Source organism: Engystomops pustulosus, chromosome 2 (assembly GCF_040894005.1).
Source record: "Engystomops pustulosus chromosome 2, aEngPut4.maternal, whole genome shotgun sequence".
Taxonomy (NCBI): domain Eukaryota; kingdom Metazoa; phylum Chordata; class Amphibia; order Anura; family Leptodactylidae; genus Engystomops; species Engystomops pustulosus.
Genome location: NC_092412.1, coordinates 129,150,375 through 129,177,318, shown reverse-complemented (window position 1 = coordinate 129,177,318; position 26,944 = coordinate 129,150,375). Strand labels below are relative to the sequence as shown.

The 26,944-nt window shown below is 39.5% G+C and overlaps 1 protein-coding gene across 1 annotated transcript; it reads left to right on the top strand.

Moving 5' to 3' along the window:
* Positions 1 to 859: 859 nt before the first annotated feature.
* UNC45B (unc-45 myosin chaperone B) lies at positions 860 to 26,442 on the top strand. Its single transcript, XM_072136395.1, has 20 exons — positions 860 to 1,003; positions 5,790 to 5,951; positions 7,509 to 7,545; positions 7,850 to 8,025; positions 9,279 to 9,368; positions 10,087 to 10,254; positions 12,742 to 12,907; positions 13,594 to 13,764; positions 14,947 to 15,118; positions 15,245 to 15,545; positions 17,041 to 17,135; positions 18,525 to 18,666; positions 18,752 to 18,892; positions 19,249 to 19,376; positions 20,306 to 20,372; positions 20,653 to 20,766; positions 21,736 to 21,851; positions 23,242 to 23,359; positions 24,930 to 25,088; positions 25,975 to 26,442. Exons 1-20 carry the CDS (start codon positions 992 to 994, stop codon positions 26,233 to 26,235), a joined length of 2,796 nt encoding a protein of 931 aa, XP_071992496.1. The 5' UTR covers positions 860 to 991; the 3' UTR covers positions 26,236 to 26,442.
* The last annotated feature ends 502 nt before the right edge of the window (positions 26,443 to 26,944 follow it).

The window sequence follows — 26,944 nt, the reverse complement described above, 5'->3', positions numbered from 1 at the left end:
TAAGCTGAGTATATATATTAATATGTTTATACATAGGTATCGCAGTGTATGCTACCGTATAAGGCTTGATACACACTATTGTTCCTTCCCTTATGTCATACGTTATGATCAGTTTGGCATGGATCCATTATCCGTGCGTTTTTTGGATGGAAAAAGTGTTGGAGAGTGCAGTACTTTTCCTCCGTTTGAAAAAAATGCCTGGATAACGGATCCATGCCAAACTGACCATAACGGATTACATAAAATTTACTTTGACGTCAATGGGAATTTTAACTGATATGGAGGTATTATTGGAGGTAAGCAACAGAGTTAAAGGACCCTAGTGTGAACTTTACTCTCTGTCAAACCACTAAAATTACCTATCTACCACCCTGGCTAACACATTCTGCTTCACAGGCATTCCACATCTTTAAACACCTGGGGCATAGTAATTTGCCAGCTATGGCATGATCAGTTTTAATGAATCACAAATACTTTGTCACAACAGAGGACAAAGAAAACTAGGAGTGGATCAGTGTGACCCAGTGACATGGGTACACTTCACTTTCCAGAAGCTGCTAGCCACTTCCAGCAGTGACAGCTGCTCTGGATCATCTCCCACTATATCAGCTCCATTCCTTCTGCTGTCACTGTGGTCAGCTTTCAGTCACCTCCATAAATGGCAGGGCAGGTGGGATTGTCCACTCGGGCAGGGGGGTCTTCTACTACACAAAAAGCTTACAACTTTCCATTATATTAAATCCTCAAAATGAATACAACAAGGACTTATTCTTTATTTCTTTATCTTTAGTCTAATATTAAAGCAATTTGCATCTTATTGGTTTATAGTTAAGATAATTCTTTACCAGGCAAACCTCCCTGTGCCAGTCTGACATGCCCACATTCCAAAGAACTGGACCATTTCATTCAGATCTATATATAACACAGAGGGCAAAATCTGTCTGTAGAATATACTGAAGAAAGCGAAGTGCAGAGAAGTCCCCTGTTACATATGCCTGCAAAGGTAAGTTCATACACTGCGGTTACTGTGTGAAGGTTTTTATTATTATTTTATTTAGCCGTCTCATATCTATCTCTCATACAATTAAGATGAGCATATGTAATGTACTCAACTACTTATTTATTTTACATTGGACGTTGCTAATGCCAATATTTTAATGCAATATGAATATATTTTAATTATAATTCCCTTTTTTATAATAATTCCTTTATTTATATAGTGCACACAGATTACGTAGCGCTGCACAGAGCTTGCCATTGAATATTAGCTGCATGATATACTATAGTGCGACCGACATTTGCACCTGAATAATGCACTTCCCTATATTATATTGAGAGCCTGTGATGAAACCCTAGATTAGGGCAGGGACATAAAACTGTTTTATATTATATTGACCGGCTTGATATTCTTTAATGATTTCCTGTCAGGTAAAATGTTCATTTCACATAGAAATTACCCAGTATGGCTAGAAGCCATAGATCAATATTACCCTGCTTCCTTCCTAAACCATTTTGTTTCCTATAATGCTTAATTCATTCTTACATCAGGTATATAAACAGCAAGCAGAAAGACATTTGTGTGTTACAAGCTCTTAGTAAAACAGGTGGCCATGACACATGGTCCAAAGTGACCAGTTCAGTTTCCATATATGGTCAGTACTGAGTCAGCTGAATAGACACTTGTGTTTGTGGAGACACATGTGTGGTGGGACATACACTTAGCAGACCCCCCAGACCACTGATATCAGCATGTCTTTTAAAAACCAAATATGCATTATGGACATAAGTAATAGTGATAGGTAGCGTCATAAATTACAATTATATGTCATTTGCAATGATAAATTATCCATCAGACAGTTGGTTATATTATGTATTAGCATTTCCTATGTATTGTACAGTTAATGTATATGCTAAGGCATAGCTCCCAACCGTCCCGATTTTGACGGGACTTTCCCGTTTTTCGTACCCCTGCCCCGCGTCACGGGCAGCTATGATATTGTCACGGATTCTCCCCCCAGGTCCCGCTGTGTCCCGCTGCTGTGTCCGCATAGTAAATACTTTGAAAGTCTGAACTCACAGTACAGAATGGCTTCTACAGACATCGGGAGGGAATCCTTTTCAGAGAAGTGTCGGGCTTAGCGCAGAGCAGGGACCACGTCATCAGCTTCAGATCTGTCCATATATGGTCACTGCATCTCCTAGGGTTCTCCAGAGCAGACATCGGGCAGGGAATCCTTTTCAGAGAAGTGTCGGCTTAGTGGAGAGAGCAGGGACTACGTCATCAGCTCAGATCTCAATCTGTCCATATATGGTCTCCAGGTCTTCCCCAGACACAAGCTCTTTATATAATTAAATTAAATAAAGTTTTGCCCAGGCTGAGATTCGAACCTGGGACCCTCTGCACCATAGACAGGAGCCTAACTAACTGAGCTATAAGCCCAGTGATACAGAGCTGAGGATTTCTGGTAAGTAAGACATGTTATCAGCCAGTGTTACATTGTGATACAGACTAATGCACTGATATATAGTGAGGGATCTTCTCAGAGATTATTATTGTAATTATTGAGACTATTATTATTATTATAAATTTTATTATTATGGAGATGATTATTAATAATGGTAAAAATAATAATAATCATCTCAATAATAATAATAATAATAATAATAATAATAATAGTCTCAATAATTACAATAATCTGAGAAGATCCCTCCCTATATACCAAGGCAGTATATAGTTCTTAGTTACCAAAATTCTCCACTTGTTAATCACTGAGGTTATAGCTCAGTGGGTTGAGGCGCTGTGTTATTATTGTACATGGACACTGCAGGTTCTGGGTTCAAATCCCAATGAGGATAATATTTTTATTTTTTTTTTTTTTAAATTATGATTTTTATTATTTTTAATATGGCTAAAATTTGGGGCGTGGCCAGGGAGTGATTGGGGGTGTGGCTTAGGGGGATCGCCGCGGCACGCTACGCGTGCCGCCATTTTGTCCCTCTTTCCTTTTCCCAAATGTTGGGAGGTATGGCTAAGGCTATTTTCACATACTGTATGTACCTTGTTTCTGGAACTTTTTTAACTGGACACAACTGATGATGTTTACCAGTCCAGCATCCTTAGCACCTTGTGCGATGCAGCACATGGAGATAACTGAGAGAATGGGACCATTTTTAGCATCTGTTTCCCTCCAGTGTTTATGTATCTTGCCACTGAAAAATATTAATTAAATATACAGAAAAACCGGATAACTGCCAGCATGGTAGACATGGCACTAGGACATACTACAGAGCTTCCCCTGATTCCAAAAAGGAAAACATGACTAATTATGCAGTAAATATTCTGCTGTATTACTAGGGCATAATTAAGCAGCTCTACCACTCAGCAGTATGAGACAACTGAGTAGAATTATGTTGCAATTGGCACCACATTTAACAGAGCTATTTGGCGCCCCTGATTGGATTTTGGCTAAATCATGGCAACTTTCATGCGACAAAAATCGGGGGGCATGGCCGCCAGACAACCTGACTGATTCGGACTAAGTGCGGGATTTAAAATTCAAATTGTGTCGTAAGACATGCACTCACATACACCGGGAAGAAAAGGTGAACTCTGGCAGACCTGAGCGGGGAAGCGACACATGCAGGATATCGGGCACACGATCTTGGGGAATCGTGGCAGACTTCATCCTCAACAGACAGTCCGGATCGGGGATCGCGACAGGACCGGGTAAATAAATGTGCCCCAGTGTGTCAAAAATATTATGAATTTGGGTGCAATTTTTTGTATGTGTTGAAAGTAGCAGCAGGACAGTGAAAATGCATTTATATTTCAGTATTGTAGCTGGACTTTGGTACAATGATATGTGAGATTTACACAGTACCTCCCCCTGAGTAACTGCTGTAGTTACTAACAGAAACCTGCTGCTTCTCTTAGGCTTCAGAGCAGGAAAAGTGTTTTGTTTTTGGGCTGCAAAAAATGGAGGACATCCATGTGGCATAGCTATTTTTCACCTATCTATGGGAAGGCCCGAGAAACAAACACAGGCAGGAACAGGACTACTCAGCTACAGCCTCCACATGAATCACGTGAAAACTCTTTCATGGATAGCACGCAGACATAAACAACATTTGTGTGCATGTAGCCTTATTCAGAGGAGATGGGAGAGGCTGTGCTGTGTACAGTAAAGAGGTATCACACACTTGTACATCAAAGTGTTCCAAGTACAGCTACAATCCTTGAATATAAAAGGATTTTCACAGTTCTGCTGCTACTAACACACACGAAGAAAAGTTAACACGGATATTTATGTCTGCTACCTAACACTTTTTTGGTTAAAACTGCTGACGTATGCAGATAAATGTCCACACATAAGGGCATCAAAGTGTTCCGAATCCAGCTACAATCCTGGAATATAAATGTTTTTTCACAGTCCTGCTGCTACTAACAAGCACAAAGAAAAGATAACACAGATTTTCATGTCTGCTACATAACACTTTTTTTAATTAAAACTGCTGAACGATAAATGTCCACACATAAAATGAATCCTAACTCACTTTACTGTACAATCGTTTATGTGGCCTTGGTTCATGAAACGCCTTGTGCATCAGCCTATGTGCAGACTTTACAAACAGACACCACGGACATGCTACATTGATGTCTTTGCATCTAAAAGTTGCCAATAATGTAACTTCACAGGGCTCTATCTCAAAACTTCAAAATCTTCTCAGGTTACCAATACTGTTAAATTGAACTTCTTTGCATGGATAGGCCATTGGTTTCTGTGAAAAGCATTAAACTTTTTGGATTTCCACAGTCACAGTGCCTGGATCTACTGTATGTGTAAGTGTCCACGGTTTATCATAAAAAGAAAAAAGTTTTTTTCAGTTCAGCTCACCTCCGTGATAAATGGCTGATACATGGATGCACGGACATCTGAGTTAGGGAACCAGTGAGAAATCCAAGCAAGAAAATAGGTGAATCCAGATGCCAATTGTAGCGGGAAAATATATTGTTAAATATACTTTTTCATTTAGAAAAACCATGATATAAACATCAATAGACGTCCATTATTTCATAGTCTAATCATGTATATTGATGTTTTTATCATTGTTTTTCTAAATGAAGTGGACTTTTAACAATATATATTTTTTTGCTATGATTGGAAGCTGGATTCACTTGGTTTATCATGCTTTCTTAACAGATTTCCTTTAAAGGGAACCTGTCACCAGGAGACCCATTTTTAGCACTCCCCCAGTCCCCACAGAGCATAGTACATACACTGCCAAAGTGTTTTTGTATTTACAGAAAAAAAGATATGTTATATTGTACCTTTCATTAGCATCTGCTGTGTGACTAGGCAGTTGCCCAATAGCAGGGGCTGGAAAGGAGCAGTTCCTCACCACCCTTGGGAAACATGTGACCGGGATTGGCTGTAGAGGAGCAGGGGGCGTCGCTAAGCCATGTGATGGGTGTTTTCATATATTTGAAAAGGTCACATGGAGTAGCTGTTCCCCAAGGGTGAGGGGGAACTGCTCCTTTCCAGACCCTCCCAAAAGGCAACTGCCTAGTCACACAGCAGAAGCTAATGAAAGATACAATATAACATATCTTTTTTCTGTAAAACCAATTTTTAAAACAAAAACAATTTGGCAGTGTATGTACTATGCTCTGTGGGGACTGGGGGAGTGCTAAAAATGGCTCTCCTGGTGACAGGTTCCCTTTAAGCCACAATTATTCATAAGGTAAGGGTAATATTACATTTTGATGTGGCCTTGTTTTCTTTCTACAGATGGAGGACCCAATACAGCTTAAGGAGGATGGAAACAAATATTTCAAGGCCAATGATTATGACCAAGCCATTGACTGTTACAACAAAGCCATAAAGCTTTTAAAAGATAAGAAAATGTTGGCTGTTCTGTATCGAAATCGAGCAGCTTGCCACCTTAAAAAGGTAAAATCCTTAAGAAGAATGTTTTTAGCTATTGGTAGTAAATTTAAAGGGAACCTGTCACCAGGGACCTCATTTTCACTAAAGACAGGTTGGAGAAGCTTATTACACCTGCAGTGCAAATCTGCCTTTCTGCCTTTTCTAAGCATTTGCATTACTATATAATTGTGTGTTATAACTTACTGTTGCTCCATGACAAAATCCTGGGGTAGTCACAGGGGCTGGACTTTGGTTTGGATGCATTTCAAAAAACAACATGTGACTTGTCTGTTACCCACTCCTCAGAGCTTGGCCCCCCTCCTTTGTGCTCCTGTATAGCTCCACCTCCTGCTGGTTCTCAGAGGTTACAGCCTGGTCAGCCTGACATCAGTGGGGGAGGGACAAGCCATACAGGAGCACAAACATGGAGACAACCTGCAGCTCAAACAGGTCACATGTTGTTTTTTGAAATGCATGCAAACCAAAGTCCAGCCCCTGTGACTACCCCAGGATTTTGTCATGGAGCAACAGTAAGTTATAACACACAATTATATTGTAATGCAAATGCTTAGAAAAGGCAGAAAGGCAGATGTGCACTGCAGGTGTCATGGGCTTTTACAATCTGTCTTTAGTGAAAAATGAGGTCCCTGGTGACAGGTTCCCTTTAAATAAAAAGTACATTTTGTAAATTAGTACAAAAAAATCTGCACAATATATGCCTAAAATAAAGCAATTTCTCTTGTTGCGAGTAAACACACTTGTAGGCAATAATGAGTATTATAGTTCAATAACTAATTAGGGAGTTCTTAATGAGGCTTCCTTTTTGATCTTCAGCTATTAGTTAGGGTCATCAATGTCTACAAAAAACGGTTTCTTGCTCTTGAGTATTTGGCACATCTGTATACAGACATCCCATTTTAATTTTTTTCTGAAATCATATTTTGGCCAGTAGCGCAATACTGTGATTAGTTTTTCAACAAGCTTCTTATAGAAAGATAACCTCTGGAATACCTTCCATTCTTCCATCCTTTGAGAAAATAAATTAAAGAATAACCAGACTGCATAAACTAATAGTGCAGATAATACCGGTAATATACTCTATTAAAGAAATAGGTTTGGGTTCCCTGTTATTCCTGCTTTTCTTCATTATTTTAAGCAGTTGGTCTGAATCAGCTTTTTGTCCTGTCCACTGACAGCTGAGAGGAACCTGATAATGTTTCTAATTCCTTAACTCTTTAAAGACAATCACTAGATAGTCTTATCTTAGAGAGCGGAATCAAGGCTAATATTCCCAAGTTTTTAAAAGTTTTAGCCTCCTTTCCTATCTATGTTGTGTACTTGACTTCATATATACTGCTAAATGAACAGCAGAAGAAAGGAACAGAGAAAAGGCAACACAAATCTGTAACCAATTGTCTTATTGTATTATGTGTAATGAAAATAATGTAAACATCAGGATGGGTTTTTGGATGTACAAAAAAACTAGTTTTTTAAATATGAAACGATAATGTGTGCACATTGTATAGAGGAAAGATTTAATAACAGACATAACTACCTGTTATGTTTTTCATATTTTCATAGGAGAACTATGTTCAAGCAGCCTCAGATGCCTCCAAAGGTATGTAGACCATTTACGTGACTTATTTTAACCTATCAAATCCAATCAGAATGTATAACATGATACGGCCTGTCTATAATACGGTCTGTGTACTGAATTCCTGTACCAAAATTTTACTACATTCTTTTATTAGGATACATCTTTCCCCATTTGTGATATGACATCCTGATCCTCTCTCTATCACTGTCTACCACCTATTGTTTCCCAGCCCACACAATTAATAAGACAACATCAACAAAGATTTGCCACAATTTTAGTAGGGCCACATAAAAGCAACCTACCAAATATTTTGTTTTCATTTCAGCTATTGATGTAGATGCAAAAGACATAAAAGCTCTGTTCAGACGCTGTCAAGCCTTGGAGAAACTAGGGAAACTGGACCAAGCATTTAAAGATGTTCAAAGATGTGCAACACTTGAGCCAAAGAATCAAACATTCCAAGAAACTCTACACAGATTAGGGGCTGATATCCATCAAAAGGTTAGTCTAAATGAGAAGCTACATTAGTAGACCACAGGCATTGGAGGCAAGCCCTGGGGATTTTCCAAAATGTTATGTTAAACTGTTTTCCTATGAAGATTGTGAATTTATGCAGAATCACGACATTGTTTTTTGGTGTTTTGTGCTTCAATATTTCAGATTATTTTACTATTTAAAATGTAAGTATTGAAAGTGGTTAGCACTACAGCCTTTAGCCCTGGTATCCTGGGTTCAAGTCCCATCCAGGTCAACATCTGCAAAGAGTTTATATATTATCTCTGTCTTTGCGTGGGTTTCCTCCGGTTCCTCTGGTTTCCTCCCACACTCCAAAACATACTGGTAGGTTTCTTAGATTGTGAGCCCCATGGGAATAGGGACCAATCTGACACGCTCTGTGCAGCGCTGCATAATCTGTGTGCGCTATATAAATAAAGAATTATTATTAAAGAGAAAACCCCTGCCTCTTGTAAACAATAGAGATACTGTGGTTGCTATTGAGAATGGCATCTATGGGGGAGATTTATGATGATTTATAATGAAATCCCTACCCCTACGGATACATCATGAGACTTAGGCCTCTTGATGTATCAGACAAAGCTGTCATGCAGCTTATATTTGTACGCCAGGTCCTACCAGCTGCCGGCCACACCCACCTTTACGACCCTCCATGTCCCTTTCGGTTGGAGCTGGCGTAAAGGGGATACTAATTGCAAAGCCTGGTGGCTAAAAAGGAATTGTGATCATTTCGGGGCTTCCACTCCAGTTTTCTGGTGTAAAAGCCCTGATAAATGCCCCCACAGTATCTACGTCACCTCCAATTCCATCAGTTACAGCTCAAGCATGTATGTTAATTCAGGAAAGACCCATATATACCTATTGACTAATATATCATTAGCTGAGTATAATTAAACAGCTGGTCGTGAAGGGGCTCAATAAAGAAATAACAGCAGATTAATATTAATATTAACAAAATAATGAACAAAATAAACCCAAATCAAAGCATCAATGAAAGTATTTATTATTCATATAGCAGCATATTGTATTACACTTGTTCCTTTATGAATCCAACAGCAAGCATAATCTTTAGAATTTTCTATGTATTGACCTATTCTCCGGGTACTGCTGTACTGTATAATTCACCTGGCATTACCATGTGCATAAGACTCTACCATGCATGTAATATTATTTTGTGCTGATCTTGTATCATAATGTGCATTCTCTCTAAGCATTTCCACCATGTTTATCTTTCACAGCTTCATGTTCAATTTTCTACTGACTCACGGGTTCAAAAGATGTTTGAACTTCTACTAGACCCAAATACTGAAAAAGAAAAAAGGGAAAAGGTGAGAAAAAGTAATCATCTTGTTTTAAAAGTTTGGGTTTCTAAATTCATACTGTTACAGGCCTCATGTAATACCACAGAATTGATATTTATAGAGGTTGCAAGGGGCCTTATTGCCCCTGAGAATTTTTCATTGGATTGCATATAAACAAACATCATTCAGATGTCTTATGTAGAGACATCATTTTCCATAGCACCATTGCTTTTGAGGTATAATAACTGTGTACATATAGAAACCTTTGCATGGCATGGAGTGTACCAACTGTAGCCACCTATATAGCCATCTGTATAACCATTTGTAGCCAGAAGAGAAAACAAAGTTCCCTGAAAAATTTATTCTACCCAAATTCTGAATTGGTCTATGTTTAGTTTTTTAGTAAGCATGGCATCAATACTCCTGCATCATTTCTGTAGATGTAGCACGGGCTAATGTCAACTTCCTGGAAATGTGGGAAAACAGTTTCCACAGTGAGTGGACAAATAGAAACAGTTTTAGATGAAAGACAGTAGAATGATGGATCCTTTGCCTGAATATGTGTCATCATAGTTCGGAAAAAAAGGTTGTAAGAATAGCTTTTATCTATGAACATAACCATTGCACCTGTGTATTGAAAATGTGTCAACTGATGTCTGAAGCGGAAATAGGATTATCATCACTGATGTCTACAGTCAAAAACCTAACATCTTTTCATGAGTATTTATCCTTTTTTTTTCTTCAGGCAGCCAACAATCTGATAGTTCTGGGCAGAGAGGAAGCAGGTGCTGAACGGATTTTCCAAAACAATGGAGTAAATCTTCTCCTGCAGTTAGTGGCAACTAAAGATCCAGAGCTGATTCTTGCAGCAGTGAGAACTATGTCTGGAATGTGTACTGGGCATAGAGCAAGAGTAAGTCTCTTCTATTTATTGTATCCTAGGTGCCATAAGATATTAAAGTGCAAACCTCAATTATAAAGCAAAAGTAAACTTTCGACAAATCAATAGTGCAGATGATAATTCATTTTTCGTTCCCCAACTTCAGAAATTCACAAGCCATCAACAAGAGCCCACTGACTGGAGCTGACTTAGGTTCAGGAAGGGAGCCTGCCCCATCTCACTGAACCATGCTCTGACAGCTCTCTGCCCTCCAAGAACCTGAACGCTCTTAGATGCCCCCACTCGTCATATATAGGCTGATGAGAAACCTAGGATATGTTATGCACCAATACTATATTACAGTCACAAATTAGGCAATCAATGTAGGTAACGTCTCCTTCATTGGAATCTTTAGAACACAAGAAAGCTCTTATTAAATGGAAGTTTAATCAAAAGGATAGGGTTTACAATTAAAAGGGTTATTATACATAACAGGTGAGAAATTAAACAGACATAGACATACAATGCAAAAAATAACAGTTTGGTAAAATAAAAAGGGATAAAGAAAACAGAAGTCTGGCCCTTAGGGAATCAGAAATGCCCAATGAAACTGTCCATCCGGGATCCAATGAATGATAATTTTTAGACGGAGACCTTCAACTAAATAGATTCTAACATTCACTGACCAGCCCCCTGCTTCAATACACCATGAGGCCTGGCATATGATAATTGCCTTTTATTGCTAGAAGTTGTACACCAACTTTTTATGCCTTAGAATCTTTCTCGGTTAATATATTGCCCTGTGGGCATCCTATAATCTTGGTTTTAATTCCAATTTTGCCCTCATAATATCCCGCACGCATACATACTAGGCATGATGATGCACGTGGTAATAGTTTAGGACATGGGAACTGCAGAGGCCTGCCATGTAATATATTATTATGACATTAAGTAGCATGAAGGTTATTCTGGTATTTCTAGACCCTACGCTATTATTTGTAATTATTAGGAACTTTCTCATAATTTAGATCAGTGACAATTTGTACTTCATAGTGGTAGCATTTAATATTCCATACTATGTAGTGGGAAGCTGGAATAAATCTCCAAATGCAGTGAAATTGATTTAAAAAAACGCATTTACTCCGTTTTCTTGGGGGCTTGTGACCCAAATGACACCTCCCCTTTATTCTTTGGGTCAGTATGATACCAAATTTATTGGGCTTTAATAGATGTAATCCCTTACCAGCGTGTGTTGTTATAGTAGGTCATCTTCTGCCACTTTATGGATAGGGCTTATTGCAACACCCACAGGTAACACCAGCGGTCGGTGCTGGCACCGATCACGGGTGTTAACCATGTAAATGCCTCTGGCAAAAGTTTTTGAAGGTGAAACCGCAAATGAAAATGGAAACAAAAAAAAACAAAAAAGGGCCTCGATGTTAAGGGGTTACGGACCTGTGAAAGCTGTTATTTTTTCATGATGAGCTGAGATTTTCAAGGCTACCATTTTGGGAACTGTAGACTTTTTGATCATTTTTTTTTAAATTGTTGTGTGCTGTGAAATGGTAAAAAGTGGTGAGACATTTGGGTGCTATTTAGTATTCTTGTGTACCACTTTTCCTGCCCTTTATCCATTATTTAAACAGTTCTGTCCCTGAACTCCACTGACTGCTGTGAGATAATAATAATTAACCTAATAATCAACCTCAGGACATAAATATTTTTATTTGAATATTAATTTCAAGTACATAAACAAACAAATAAGGGTTAATACCAACAAGACATGTAAGTCAAACCAGGATAAAGAAGAGGGGCAAGAGAGGTGGGTAGGAGAGGGGAAGAAGGGTGAGTTATGTCGCATGTCTGTGGGAAAAAATGCTGAGGTGAACCAGTCTTTCATAACAGTTGTGTTAGGTTGTTGTAAGTGTCCTTGTGGAGGCATGGCTGAGGTAAATAAGTACAGTTCTTTGACCTTAATTTCCATTGTGGAAAAAGTCCATAAGTCAGTTTAGTTGCCGATGTTTGGAGATCTTTGTGTTAAACAATAGGAGGGGAGGGGTGTAAAGAAAGTAAGGTAAGTGGGAGGGGGATGGAGGTCCACAGGATCCTGGCGATTGAAATACCATCAGTGGATACAGATACTAGAAATATTAGCACTTAAGAGAGGCTAATATGGATTTTTTTGATCTTCTAAATACCGGTTCGTATATTGGAAACATGTTTGTAGTTTTGTTATGATTCTCTGTGAAAGTATAATGGTTTCCAGAGGGTAAGAACTTTTTGTACCCTTCTTTCTTTATGTAGTGCTGCCTCTACCCACACATTCCTAAATGGATATGTTAGTTTTTGTATGTAAATTATGAGTATTAGTCCATCATCCAGTTTCATATATAGAAACGGCAATGGTTCTTTGGCGACAAACTACAATTGCTGACATTTGTTTAGGCCTTAGTCATATTTGTTTACACAGGTTACGTTTTACATATGTTTGTAATTCATATAATCATTTATTTTACACAGGCAACTGCTATCCTACACATGGTGGATTTAGACCGGATCTGTCGTATAATGGCTATTGACAATGAAGAAATTGCACTGGCAACATGTAATCTTCTGCAGAATATTGTGGACTCACTTACCAAAGAGGATCGGAAAGAACATGGCAAGGAGGAGGCTCTTGTATTAGGTATATGTTCATCACTTGATAACTTTTTGCATGCATAAATAATATATGTTTCAGGGCATTTTACATACATTAAAGGGTTTCTAAAGAGAGGTCATCTAGCAATGAAAGTCTTAGTGTTGTAGAAAGCATAAGAATGTAGTTTATATTCTACTGAGGTAAGAATTTACTGTACAGAGATAGTCAAAAATAGACAGAGAGACTGTCAATGACAAACAGAGAGAGACAAAGACAGACGGAGAGAGACAGTCGAAGATAAATAGAGAGAGGCAGTGAGAGAGACAGTTAAAGACAGTCAAAGACAGACAGAGAGAGACAGTCAAAGACAGACAGAGACAGTCAGAGAGAAATAGTCAGAGAGATACATATGAAATATTTTTGGTAACCCCTTTTATTTTGTTATAGCTAAGAGCAGTTATTTGATATAACAGACAACACTACAGCTAGTATATTATAAAAAGAGAAACATTTGTGGTAAACAACTATTTTTTTGTAAACCAGACAAATTATTGGACTATGCATTTTATTGTTTTATTTTGTAAACAACTTTAATATTCTGCTACACTTTTTGTTAAAAAAATGTAAATGTAATCTTACCATATTTGAAAGAAAGTTCCTCTAGATATGATAATTAAATGCTTGAGCTATACCTGTACTAAAATAGTGAACACTTGTATTTTTTTAAATAGATACAAAGAAAGACCTAAAGATGATCACCACACATTTGTTGGACATGCTTGTTAGTAAGATGGTTTCTGGACATGGCAGAGATCAAGCTCTAAACCTGCTTAATAAGAATATCCCTCGAAGTGACCTGAAGAATAAGGATAACACCAAGACTCTCTTTGTGATTGACACAGGTGACAGTGCCTTCTGAGCCATCGTTATAATTTAAAAATGTGTAATTTTAAAGGTTTTCAGGATCTCAGGAAGAGGATTAAACTTGCAGCCTCCTTTTGCACATTGTCCACTTGGTCATGGGCGTAATTTGAGGTGTTGGTGGAGATGCAGTTGCAACCAAGCCCAAGGGCCTTGAAGCGGCCTTCACTCTTCTCTTGCTTATATGAAGGACCACTAATATAAACAATACAATATAGTTGGGTAGTTTGGTACATATTTTGCACTAAGCCCAGCACTTCTGTCTCTGCCCCTGGACATCTTTGCCCACATTTATCAATACTAGTGCAGTCTGTACTACGTGCATTTTGCCTGTGGAGTGTTCCGAGTGTGTCTATATTAATCTGATGGACCCTGCACTGCTCTGCATTTTTTGGGTGCACTTTTTTCATGCTGCAAAATTGCAGTGCTGACAGAATTTTGGTGCATGTCAGTAATAATTATGGCACAAACTCCAACTAAACACTCACATGCTGCTTTAGGTGCATGTTTTTCCTGTCTTGTCGGACACAAAACTCGCGTAGTCACCTCGCAAAAATAGCCCCACCAAATATGCCCCCCATAATCCTCTCCCCAGACCCTTTCTATTTATGCCATTTTTAAAAACAAATTATGTTGGGAAAGTATGTTTTAATAGATCCGACCTCTTACCAAATAAGAGGTTATATCCTCTTTTCCTGGGCACTGCAGTCGGCGTTATTCATGAGCGGGCCGGCCTACACTCCACCTCTATGCCGCTGTCAGCGCATATATTGCACAATTGTTGCCGGCTCTCTCTGACAGCGACATGCCATGCTTTTTGACAGCGCACACTGGACTCGGCACACTGACAGAGGCTGCGGCCCCAGTGTGCTTATTCACAGCGCCAGCCGGCCACACTGACATTGGCCGCATCGGAGAAAGCCGGCAGCGATTGCGTAATATATGCTGCTGGCTATTCTTACAGGTCCCCGCTGACAGGGGCATAGAGGGGGAGAGTTGGCCGGCCCCCACAAGAATAACGCTGACTGCAGAGCCCAGGATACGAAGATCCGACCTCTTATTTGGTAAAACCTCTGATATATAGTATGTATAGTTAATGTATGGATATTGTACAGCCCACTCAGATGTAATGAAATCTCTTATATTATGTTTCTTTCAAACAGGTTTAAAGAAGATTCTTAAAATCTTAAGTCAGATTCCAGAGTTACCAAATTGCCTTCCTTTGACATTCAATACCAGGTTAAATGCTTCAATCCTTCTTAATAAACTTTACGATGATCTGCGTTGTGATCCAGAGAGAGATAACTTCAGACAGATCTGTGAGGAGTTTATAACGTGAGTTACCATATGTCCAAATCACAATTTTTTGATAATGATATGATAATAAACTATTAGTTTATTAGGTAAATAAATCATTATATGTCATATACCATAAATAATATGTCCTTAAATTTATCACAGTGGACAATTTGACCCAAAAAATATGGAAAAGAACCTTCATGCTATACAGACGGTGTCAGGAATCTTGCAAGGACCCTTCGATTTGGGAAACAAACTCTTAGGATTGCAGGGAGTAATGGAAATGATGGTAGCATTGACTGGGTCAGAAAATGAAATAGATCAATTGGTTGCAGTGGAAGCTCTTATTCACGCCTCTACAAAACTCAGCCGTGCCACATTTATTATAACTAATGGGGTATCAATGTTAAAAGAGATTTACAAGAAAACAAAGAACGAGAAAATAAAGATCCGTGCCTTGGTGGTGAGTATAAACTATACGTCCATATATATGGAGCATGCAATAGACATGTCATGTGACCAAGATCTTAAAGGAAACCTACCACTTGAAGTGGCAGGTTTCCGATGGCAATACCCGGAAGTGAATGAGAGCCGCACGCATGGTAAGCGCCGAGCGCGTACCTGCCTGCGCCGGCCATAAAGTTTAAAAAGTGTTTTAAACCGCGATACCGCGGTTTAAAACACTAACTAAAATAGGCTCCGGCACCAGCTCACCCTGAGCTGGTGCTCGGTATTGCCATCGGAAACCTGCCACTTCAAGTGGTAGGTTTCCTTTAACTTTAGGGTATTTCCAAAATGCTGGTGCATATGTACTCTTTAGTGGGCATTTATCACAGAATTTTCTTAGCTTTCTGGTATAAAAAAAAATCACAATGGTTTTTTCCGCCTTTTTAAAAATAGGTAACCACTGCTAGTGCAACATTGAGTAAAGCCATATGGAGGTGCAATAAATATGCACTTACCTTTTTGCCAATCAGCAAGCCCACAGTCAATGGTTATGTGCTGGGAAATGGAGGTGTAAAGGAAACTGCCAGGATTTGTGTCTTTTCCCCCCTCTTACACCACCTATGTGCCAAGTAGGCATGCACATGCATATAGCCTTAGCCAGGAACTGGTGCAGGCAATAGCAGAATTCTGTGCCAGGTCTGGCAGAATCAAGAATCGCCTGACAGCACAACTTCCGTTGGCTTTATCAGGAGACTGGAGACTTCTGATGGATCAAACAGGTGTTTAGGGGCAGGGCTCACCAAAAATATGCACATTACTGCAATAGTACCAAAGTACCAATAGTACTTTTGTATGTACTATGTATGTTTTTTTGCAGTGCATGGCCCTGTTAAGGCCCTTTACACAGATGAAAATTGCATGAATCCACCATTTTTTGATGGTTAGGATGACATTTTCCCCTGATAGCAGACACGGGGGAGATAAGTATTAGGGATTTTGAATACAACAGCCTGATCCTTTTGTTTGCAACACTTGCAGCATTCCCTCCATTAGTTATATATGCCCTTTTGGCTGACCCCACATGTGTATAAGAGATTTAGTTGTCAGCTGAATGTTCATCCACCAGCTACCTGCTGCATATAGAAGGTGTTAGTTTTTCACTATTGTCTTCCCTTCCACAATGTTTTAAAACATTCATGGTCATACATTTTAATATTTAAAAAACCACACCAGTGACTTGTGTATAGCCGATATTGAAACATCTGAGCAGCATAAAGTAAAATAATGCTTCTACTGAAAAAGAAAAGAAATGTGCATTGTTATTTAATATGCATCCAATCTCCACACTAAAAGACATCCAATTCTGTTTAGCAGAGGTGAAATTACAAGAGCATTCTATTACAATTTCTTTTTAGGTTCTTTTTATTTAGAAAATACAGATCATGTAAATATAACACTTACATAAAGGAGGAATTATGCCTTAATCATACTACTTACTTAATGAATTTCAGGGTCTTTGCAAACTAGGATCAGCTGGAGGTACAGACTATGCTTTAAGACAATTTGCAGAAGGATCTACTGATAAACTCGCCAAGCAGTGCAGAAAGTAAGTAAATATTTAAAATGAATAGTTTCCCATTAATTGTATAATTATAAATGAGAAAACCTGAAAATATGCAGCTTGAAAAGATGATAATTTCTGTACATTATCCCTATACACTCACAGGCCACTTTATTAGGTACACCATGCTAGTAACGGGTTGGACCCCCTTTTGCCTTCAGAACTGCCTCAATTCTTTGTGGCATAGATTTAACAAGGTGCTGGAAGCATTCCTCAGAGATTTTGGTCCATATTGACATGATGGCATCACACATTGCCGCAGATTTGTCGGCTGCACATCCATGATGCGAATCTCCCGTTCCACCACATCCCAAAGATGCTCTGTTGGATTGAGATCTGGTGACTGTGGAGGCCATTTGAGTACAGTGAACTCATTGTCATGTTCAAGAAACCAGTCTGAGATGATTCCAGCTTTATGACATGGCACATTATCCTGCTGAAAGTAGCCATCAGATGTTGGGTACATTGTGGTCATAAAGTGATGGACATGGTCAGCAACAATACTCAGGTAGGCTGTGGCGTTGCAACGATGCTCAATTGGTACCAAGGGGCTCAAAGAGTGCCAAGAAAATATTCCCCACACCATGACACCACCACCACCAGCCTGAAGGCATGATGGATCCATGCTTTCATGTTGTTGACGCCAAATTCTGACCCTACCATCCGAATGTCGCAGCAGAAATTGAGACTCATCAGACCAGGCAACGTTTTTCCAATCTTCTACTGTCCAATTTCGATGAGCTTGTGCAAATTGTAGCCTCAGTTTCCTGTTCTAAGCTGAAAGGAGTGGCACCCGGTGTGGTCTTCTGCTGCTGTAGCCCATCTGCCTCAAAGTTCGACGTACTGTGCGTTCAGAGATGCTCTTCTGCCTACTTTGGTTGTAACGGGTGGCGATTTGAGTCACTGTTGCCTTTCTATCAGCTCGAACCAGTCTGCCCATTCTCCTCTGGCATCAACAAGGCATTTCCGCCCACAGAACTGCCGCTCACTGGAAGTTTTTTTCTTTTTCGGACCATTCTCTGTAAACCCTAGAGATGGTTGTGCGTGAAAATCCCAGTAGATCAGCAGTTTCTGAAATACTCAGACCAGCCCTTCTGGCACCAACAACCATGCCACGTTCAAAGGCACTCAAATCACCTTTCTTCCCCATACTGATGCTCGGTTTGAACTGCAGGAGATTGTTTTGACCATGTCTACATGCCTAAATGCACTGAGTTGCCGCCATGTGATTGGCTGATTAGAAATTAAGTGTTAACGAGCAGTTGGACAGGTGTACCTAATAAAGTGGCCGGTGAGTGTATATTTAGTATACATTACATTGCTCTTGTTTTCATTTGTGGTTTTTTTGTATTAATTATTGGTTTTTCATCAAAGGTGGTTGTGTAACCCAAGCATTGACATACAGACTAGGAAGTGGGCAGTGGAAGGGCTGGCATATCTGACGTTAGATGCTGATGTAAAAGATGAATTTGTTGAAGATGAGCAAGCTCTGCAAGCCATGTTTGACATGTCAAAGGTGTGTAAGTTCATACATAATTTGATTTATATTATCATATAGATATTTACAGAATTATGAACTGTATAACTTTACTTATGCGCAGACAAGTGATAAGACCATTCTGTACTCTGTGGCTACAACTCTGGTCAACTGTACAAACAGCTATGAGGTGAAAGAAGTCATTCCAGAGCTGGTACAGCTTGCTAAGTTTTCTAAGCAGCATGTTCCTGAAGAACACCCAAAGGCAAGTTGTGTGAACTAATGTCTTTCTATTTGAATAATTTATAACTCTAAGGCAATATAGCAACATTAATAAAATGTGACAATATAAAAAGTATGCTTACAAGTTTACTGTAAAGGAAATCTAACACCAGGATGATGAGTTATAAACTGGTGTGTGCCATTAACACCTATGGAGCTTGCAGCCCCTCCAATTTGCAATTGCACAATTTTGAAAGACTTTGTTTTGTTAAACTAGGGCATAAGAAGGTAAAAGAAGAACTTGGTTTACAATTCTTCATCCTGGTGGTAGATGTCCTTTCAAGAAAGAATTGTTGTTGCATCCCACTAAAGTAGTACTTGTACTTATTTTGCTTGTAGGATAAGAAAGACTTTGTGACAAAACGTGTAAAGAGACTACTAAAAGCTGATGTCATCTCAGCTTTAACCTGCATGGTAAAAACAGACAATGCCATACTTACAGACCAAACCAAGGAACAGCTAGCAAGGTAGTATCCCTTAAACTATTATGCATTAGGGGGGGATTTACATTGGTGTTTTTTTTCACTGAAGCATTTCGGCTTATTGACACATATAGATTGGTTTTCCCTTCCTGGTTTCAGTGATTTGGGACAGTGATTTCAGCGCTATGTAATCTGTAGGCACTATATAATTAAAGGAATTAATTATTAATTATCATTATTATGGCACTGATGCCTTACTGAACCAGTCTTTTCAATGGGCTTTTTCAAACTTCAGTTTTTTCCACTGAGTAGTGGGAAAATAAATTCAAACTCTGTCCTCTTTGGTTTCACTGACAACATTGGATCAGTGGAAAAATACTAAAGCCAGGAAGAGAAAATCTGTATGTGTCCATTAGCCAAAATTGCTTCAGTGTGAAATTATGAATGTGAAACCACCCATAGTTATTCTTCAAAACTTCCCGACTCACATACATGTTGGGTTCAGCTATTTATTTAGTATGGAGAGTGCAGTAAGGAGCCAGACTCCTCACTCTAACTTCAATGAGAATATAAGAAACAGTCACTGAAATTCAGCATCATCTGTTAGAGGGGAATCCAGGAAGCCCCCTATATATTACATAGTCTTATTAAAAGTGTATGGTTTCCATTAAAGAAGAAGATGGAAGGTGAATTTATGTTATAATGTTCACAATAACATTTATGTAGCATTATTTAATAGCATGTCATCCAGTTATCTATCAGCACAGCATTTTGTAAGTGCTTGGAATTAATTTTCTCAGTTGACCCCATTATTGCTGCTGTTTGTATCAGCCTTTATAGAAGGCCTATGCATTTGTGTGCTTGGTGCTTAGATTTCACTCCATCAGCCTGTTTAAGACGGCCTTTGCTGAATAGCAACACAAAGCTTGTTTTGCAAAACAAAGATGCTTTAATAATGGATATATTTGTTTTAGAGTTTTCTTAGCATTGTGTGAAGATCCGAAGGACAGAGGATTTATTGTTGCACAAGGTGGAGGCAAGGTAAAACTATTGATTTTACAATTTCATTACATACTGCTGTATTGGGATTAAAGCTTTTTTGTAAGTAGTTTATGTTGATCCAGGGAGTTATTCTGAACGCCACTTTGGTCCAATTTACTTCAGTCTCGCAGGGTTACATCAGCCTTGCAGAGCCTTCCTCTGGCTCAACAATGTATAATGTAGAATTAATAGGTTGGACTATTTTTATAACCTTATTTAATGATACTATTGCATTCCTGTTTCTATTCACCTGTATAATGTTTGCACTTTGTTTGGACAGGCCATGATTCCACTAGCCCTGGAGGGTACAGAAGTAGGGAAAACAAAAGCAGCTCATGGTCTGGCTAAGATAGCAGCTGTATCAAACCCTGACATTGCATTTCCTGGAGAGCGGGTATGTGATATTGCGATCTGTAAAATGTATCAGCCCACAGCCTTTTGCCAACAAGCCGGCCCAAACGTTCCAGCAAGCTTACGATGCAACTTTGTTATGAGTTTGACACATCAAACTCACTCATGGGCAAGAGGCCTTACGGCTCATACACACAACTAGGACTAAAAGACGTATACTAGACCATGTCCTTCAATGAGATCATACTAAAGGCAGTGGATTCCACTGCCCCCAGGATAAGTCCAGCATGCCAAAGATATGATAGGTACTACTGCTTTCTTGTCTTTTATTATTGTCATTGACACGTGAGCAGTGCTTACCCAAGAATGACACTTGGGCTGCGACCTTTGAAATCGCAAACATCTTGTGCAGGTATCTTTAGGCTGATAAAACGTTTGGATAAAAGTTGAATTTTCTAGTATACATTGGCCCGCATTTATCAAAAATAGTGCAAACTGTGAAGTGTGTAGAGTGCGCCAGATTCAGGAATTGTGGCATCCATTCTTCATAAATCTGGCGCCCCTGCACTGTTCCGGCAGAGTCCACCAACTTTCTTTTGGTGCACCTTTAACATAGGGCGTGCAACACATCTCTGTCGGACACTGCATGATAAATGTGCCGCATTGTCTGACAGTGCACTGGAACGGCCCGTTTAGTGCAGAAATTTGTGTTCAGTGAGGAATAGTGCTGCATGTGATACATGTGTTGCAAACACTTCTTAAATACCAGTGCAAGCAGTTTGCACTGAAAAAAAACGTCCAAAGTCCTACCGAAAACTGGCGCAGGGGCTTTAGTAAATTTGGGCCATTATGTTTCAAGTCCTCAGATGTTTAGGATCTGAGCATTGCTGTTTAGGGACTAAAAACCTTCACAGACCTAATACTGTCTCCAAACTGTATGCTCTTACACTGCAGCAAACCATCAGAAAGAACACCTATTTATGTTGCTCTGTGTCTGGCTCAAAATTCTTAGGTGTATGAAGTGGTGCGCCCGCTGGTCAGCCTCTTAAACACAGAGAAAGATGGTTTGCAGAACTATGAAGCACTCCTCGGCCTGACCAACCTCTCTGGGAAGAGTGACAAATTAAGGTATTCAGAGTAATCCTCTGCTGTATATGGAGTAATATTTGTGAATATATTCCAGTAGGGGTAGGGTAGAATAGCAACCTGTTCAGTAGTTAGAGACTTTCGGGTGATTGTGTGCCAAACCACATAGACCGTTATTGCAATCTATTTTCTATAAGAAAGTAGTATTAAGTATTTTATATGCCCCCCTTTTTACCTACATTGTTCTGTAATATTCATCCAAATAACGTTTTGCCTTTAGATATACGATACCTATCAAGTGGTGGTGATCTGTTCAGTCCGGATCCTCCCCATTTGTGTCACATGACATGAGTCATGTGATTGTGGATTGGGGAAGTAGATTCTGCACATGAATGGGTTCTAATGTGGGTGTGTTTCAATGACTAAGTTGTGTCATTTAGGTGTCTTTTATTTAGATATGTGTGTTAAGTAAAGAGTGATTAGAAAGAGCCACATGAGAAAGAGCCACATGTAAAGGCCTGAAATGTATAGGATTGCCTACTTTTTACACGATTGTTGGATTTTATCTTTGTACTGGTATGGATTAAATAAAGGATCCTTTGGATCATAAGTATTCAGACCCTTTGCTCAGTATTGAATATAAGCACCTTTTGAGCTAGTACAGCCAGGAGTCTTCTTGGGAATGATGCAACAAGTTTATCACACCTGGATTTGGGGATCCTCTGCCATTCTTCCTTCTAGATCCTCTCCAGTTCCCTCAGGTTGGATGGTGAACGTTGGTGGAAGCCATTTTCAAGTCTCTCCATAGATGCACAATGGGGTTTAGGTCAGGGCTCTGACCTAAGCAAGCTTTTTTCCATCCTGCTTTCTCCTGCTGAATGATGTATAAATTCAGTAGATGCAGCAGTACTGCATCACCCCCTGGCCTCTGCTGAGTGCATACGTTGCTCAGCAAGAGGGAGCAGGATGTAAATACGTAGTGTGTGCAGACGAGGGATCCCAGTGATGTCACTGTTCTTTTGGGGAAACATCCTAAATATCAGCAGTCAATCACTGGCTGCTTTTGATGATCATTCCACCCCCTGAATTCAGGAGGGAGAAGGAGGCTTTGGGCAACCTATCCTATTGTATAAACATATGTCAGCGCCATATATTGTAATTCACTCAACATGTCCTTTACAAGTGTGTGAAAAACTAGATGTGAACTTAGCCCAATGGCCGTCTAACCGCTGTGAATCTGTGAATGAAAGGGTAATTCTCAAGATAGGCATTATAATGCAGGGCACTTTGCCTACAGGGTTATTTTGTTTAGCTTATATATGACCCCTTAGGTGACAGATGCCCCATTAAGAAATAGCACACACCATCAGCAAAAAGGTGTTATTGCTTCATATACATTATGATCTTCTCATAGCAATTTTTATTTATATAGGCAAAAAATTATTAAGGAGAAAGCTCTCCCTGAAATAGAAAATTATATGTTTGAGAATCACGAACAGATCAGACAAGCTGCCACTGAATGTATGTGCAACCTGACAGTGAATAAAGAGGTAAGAGAATGTGTTCATGGTAGATGGTACTACTCATGTGGCTATACTAACTACCTGACCCCTTAAACATATATTATGGGATACACAGCACTAATATATATATATATACACACACACACACACATACATACATAGGAACTTCTTTGCACAGGAAAGGGATGGTCTGCAGATAGGGGACAGCTAACATAAAGTCTAATGGCAAAAACTAAAAAATCAGACATCAACTTAAAAAACAAAAACTGTTTTAGAGAGGAGTCCTCTCAGAGAGGTGGTCTTCAGGAGAGGTTTCACTGTATGTTTGTATACAGGCGGTCCACTACTTAATGGGAACCTACCACCACAAATCTACCTATAAAGGTAGATCGGGTGGTAGGTGGATCAATGGGACGTGAGGATAGCCCTTTTAAGGGCTAATCCTCACGTCCCCACACTTTTTTGTTAACTTTTATTAAACTTGTATGCAAATTTACTTACGCGGCTACTGGGGCGTGGAGTAGCCGCATCTGAGGTTACACGAGGCGGCTACTCCACGCCCCGGTAGCCTCTTTTCCCCTTCTACTCACCATCTTCGGCGCGCAGCTCCGCGTAGCTGCGCGCCCTCGTCCGGCGCTCCTGCCGTCTTCGCATGCACAGAAGAGCAGGCCCGCGCCTGCGCGGTCACTGCTCCGAAACAGGCGTGGGCCTGCTCTTCTGCGCATGCATAAGCCGCATAAGTAAATTTGCATACAAGTTTAATAAAAGTTAACAAAAAAGTGTGGGGACGTGAGGATTAGCCCTTAAAAGGGCTATCCTCACTTCCCATTGATCCACCTACCACCCGATCTACCTTTATAGGTAGATTTGTGGTGGTAGGTTCCCGTTTAAGAACACCCAACTTACAAACGACCCCTAGTTACAAACGGACCTCTATAGCTATAACAGTTATCACAGGTGTCTACAATGAAGCTTTATTGTTAATCCTGGCTCTTATGAGAATTCAACATTTTTAAAATCCAGCATACTCACACATACACTGTGATGTTGTCATGTATTTATCTTTGTATTCCTATGTAGGTATTTTATGGTGTAGGTGGACATGTTTTAATATATCTTTTCTTTTTTTGTGTAGTAGATTACTGTATGATCATTTTTTACTATGATACAGAGATCCAGTGCTGTGCGCTATCGGCTCGGTGTCTCCCCTGCCTTGCTCTGCACTATATCTCTGTACACACAGTAACACTGATTCTGTGTCCCGATATGCTGGCTGTTTGTGCATGTTCATGTGAATACCCTCAGTGCTCTTAGCTGATGTCACAACCAGGAAGTCCAACCCACTTTAGAAAAAGCTGAAAGGATTTTTTAGATAGGTCTGATAGGACCAGGCTATATCTCATGGCAGGAGGAAGCCAGAAGCATGATATAGGCATTGTTGGAATTTTTGTTGAAGGCTCTTGCCAGCTGTCCTAAAAGTATTTTTTGTCAAGTAACTTTACAGTTACTCTAAGTTTTTCTGTTCTGAATTTATATATGATATAATATGATACTATGACAAGGATCTAAAAAACACTCTTGTATTCCATTGGAATAGGTTCAGGAGAGGTTCATGGCTGATGGGAATGATCGACTGAAATTGGTGATATTGCTTTGTGGAGAAGAGGATGAGGTAAAACTACAAAGAGCAGCAGCTGGAGCTCTCGCTGTTCTAACTGGTGCCCAGAAGAGGCTTTGTCATAAAGTGACAGAAGTAGTAAGTACAACCAGTAGGCCATTTCTAACACAAAAAATGGAGTTTCTCTGTTTTGCCACAGAAGACGTAAACCTTGGTACAGGGCCATCTGCATATCCCCTCTACCTCCAAATAAACTTTTTTACATTTGAAGTAATTTTAGCTGCACAAGTTCTTTTTTGCACATTGAGTTGACATTTTTAAACCCTTAAATTTGGTGGAACTTAAATTCTGGCAGTTTTCTTACTCAGCTTTTTATATGTGTAACCATTTTATTGATTTTCAGAGTAAAGTAAAGAACTCGGCCACTAAGGGCAAAACATACCCAGGATTTAGGGAAAAAATATACAGGACACACAAACCTTTTTTTTTTTTTTTAAATCACTTTTACTGTGAGGTCCACATATTGTGCTACAGTCATAGACAAGGTTGCAACAGATGTGGCAATACCCAAAACCTTTTTCTTATATTACATTTTTTATTCATATTCTTTATTTATTATTTTTAATAAAATTTTATTTTTTGCACAATTTTAATTTGAACATGTGATCAATTGATCACTTGTATAATACACTGCATAGCTCATGTATTGAAATATATTACTTTAAGAAAACCCATAGGGACAGACCTTGAAGCCTTTATTAGGCCCCACACTGTCCTCTACTACAGAGCAAAGGCTCCCAGTGAAAGTATGGCTTGTACACTTTAAAGTGTAACAATGTGACCAGAAGTGTGTTAAATTTCTGTTGCAAAGCTAGCCAATTAATATGTGCTATGAAATAGTCAGTCAATAAATGGACCAAATGTATTGTCTACTCTATCATCTATTCAATAGAGTTAGAGATTATGTTATATAGTTTAAGTATTCTGGTTAGTAATTTACATGTGTATTTTTTTTACTCCCCAGACAACACAATGGTTGGAGATTTTGCAAAGACTTTGTCTAAATGAGGACCTACAGATTCAACATCGAGGACTTGTTGTTGTCTATAATCTTATCTCGGCAGATAAAGAGCTAGCAAAGAAACTGGTGGAATCTGAGATGTTGGAGATACTAACAGTCATTGGAAAACAGGAGGACAATCCTAGAAAACAACATATCATAGATGTGGCCAGAGAAGCGCTGGTTAAGTGCTTAGATTATGGGTTTATCAAACCAATGTCATGAATTTAGACATTTGTTTTGAAACAGATTCAGTGTGGCAAATGTGCATTCCCTTTGTAAGGTGGGGTATTTTGATGTGCTAAAAAGATAATTGATGTGTGAATAGATGACTATATATAGTGCTAAAAAGCAAATTAACTTTTTTTTTTATTTGGAAAAAAAATATTTTACAAGTTTAGAAAATAAATGCAAAAAATATATAAGGACTAATTATTCTGTTAGGTGACCTGGTGTATTTACTCTGTGGTCTTGGGTTTCTTCATATGGCAATATTCAACTAAACATTTTGCAACACTTTTATACTGAAGGAAATTTTGGAATAATAACATACCTCCCAACCGTCCCGCTTTCGGCGGGACATTCACGTTTTTTAACGCAAGTCCCGCCGCCCCGGGAGGCTAAGAGATTTTCACGTTGTTCCCCGCATTGTCTCGGGCCAGGAGACTGAGTCCCGTCTCCTGGTCCCGGGACCCGGGTCCGAGGGTCGGACTGGCCGGCTGAGCGTAACCGCGGTAACCGCGGAGGGGGGGGGGGGTCGGCAGCGGCACATCTGCCATGCAACTGCTGGCTGATACACACGGAGCACACACGGCTCCAGGGATCATAACTTAACCAGTAACTGCAGTGAATATTGTCAAGGACCTTCGATGAGGTCATGACCATGTGACGCCTGTGTGGGAGGAGCTACTGAAGACCCGGGTAGAGGTTGCTG

Excerpts from the sequence above, each read along its gene's own strand:
- UNC45B (XM_072136395.1), top strand. Across the intron at positions 19,377-20,305 it reads ACCAAGGAACAGCTAGCAAG|AGTTTTCTTAGCATTGTGTG; the intron begins GTAGTATCCCTT and ends TATTTGTTTTAG. Across the intron at positions 20,767-21,735 it reads TTGCATTTCCTGGAGAGCGG|GTGTATGAAGTGGTGCGCCC; the intron begins GTATGTGATATT and ends CAAAATTCTTAG.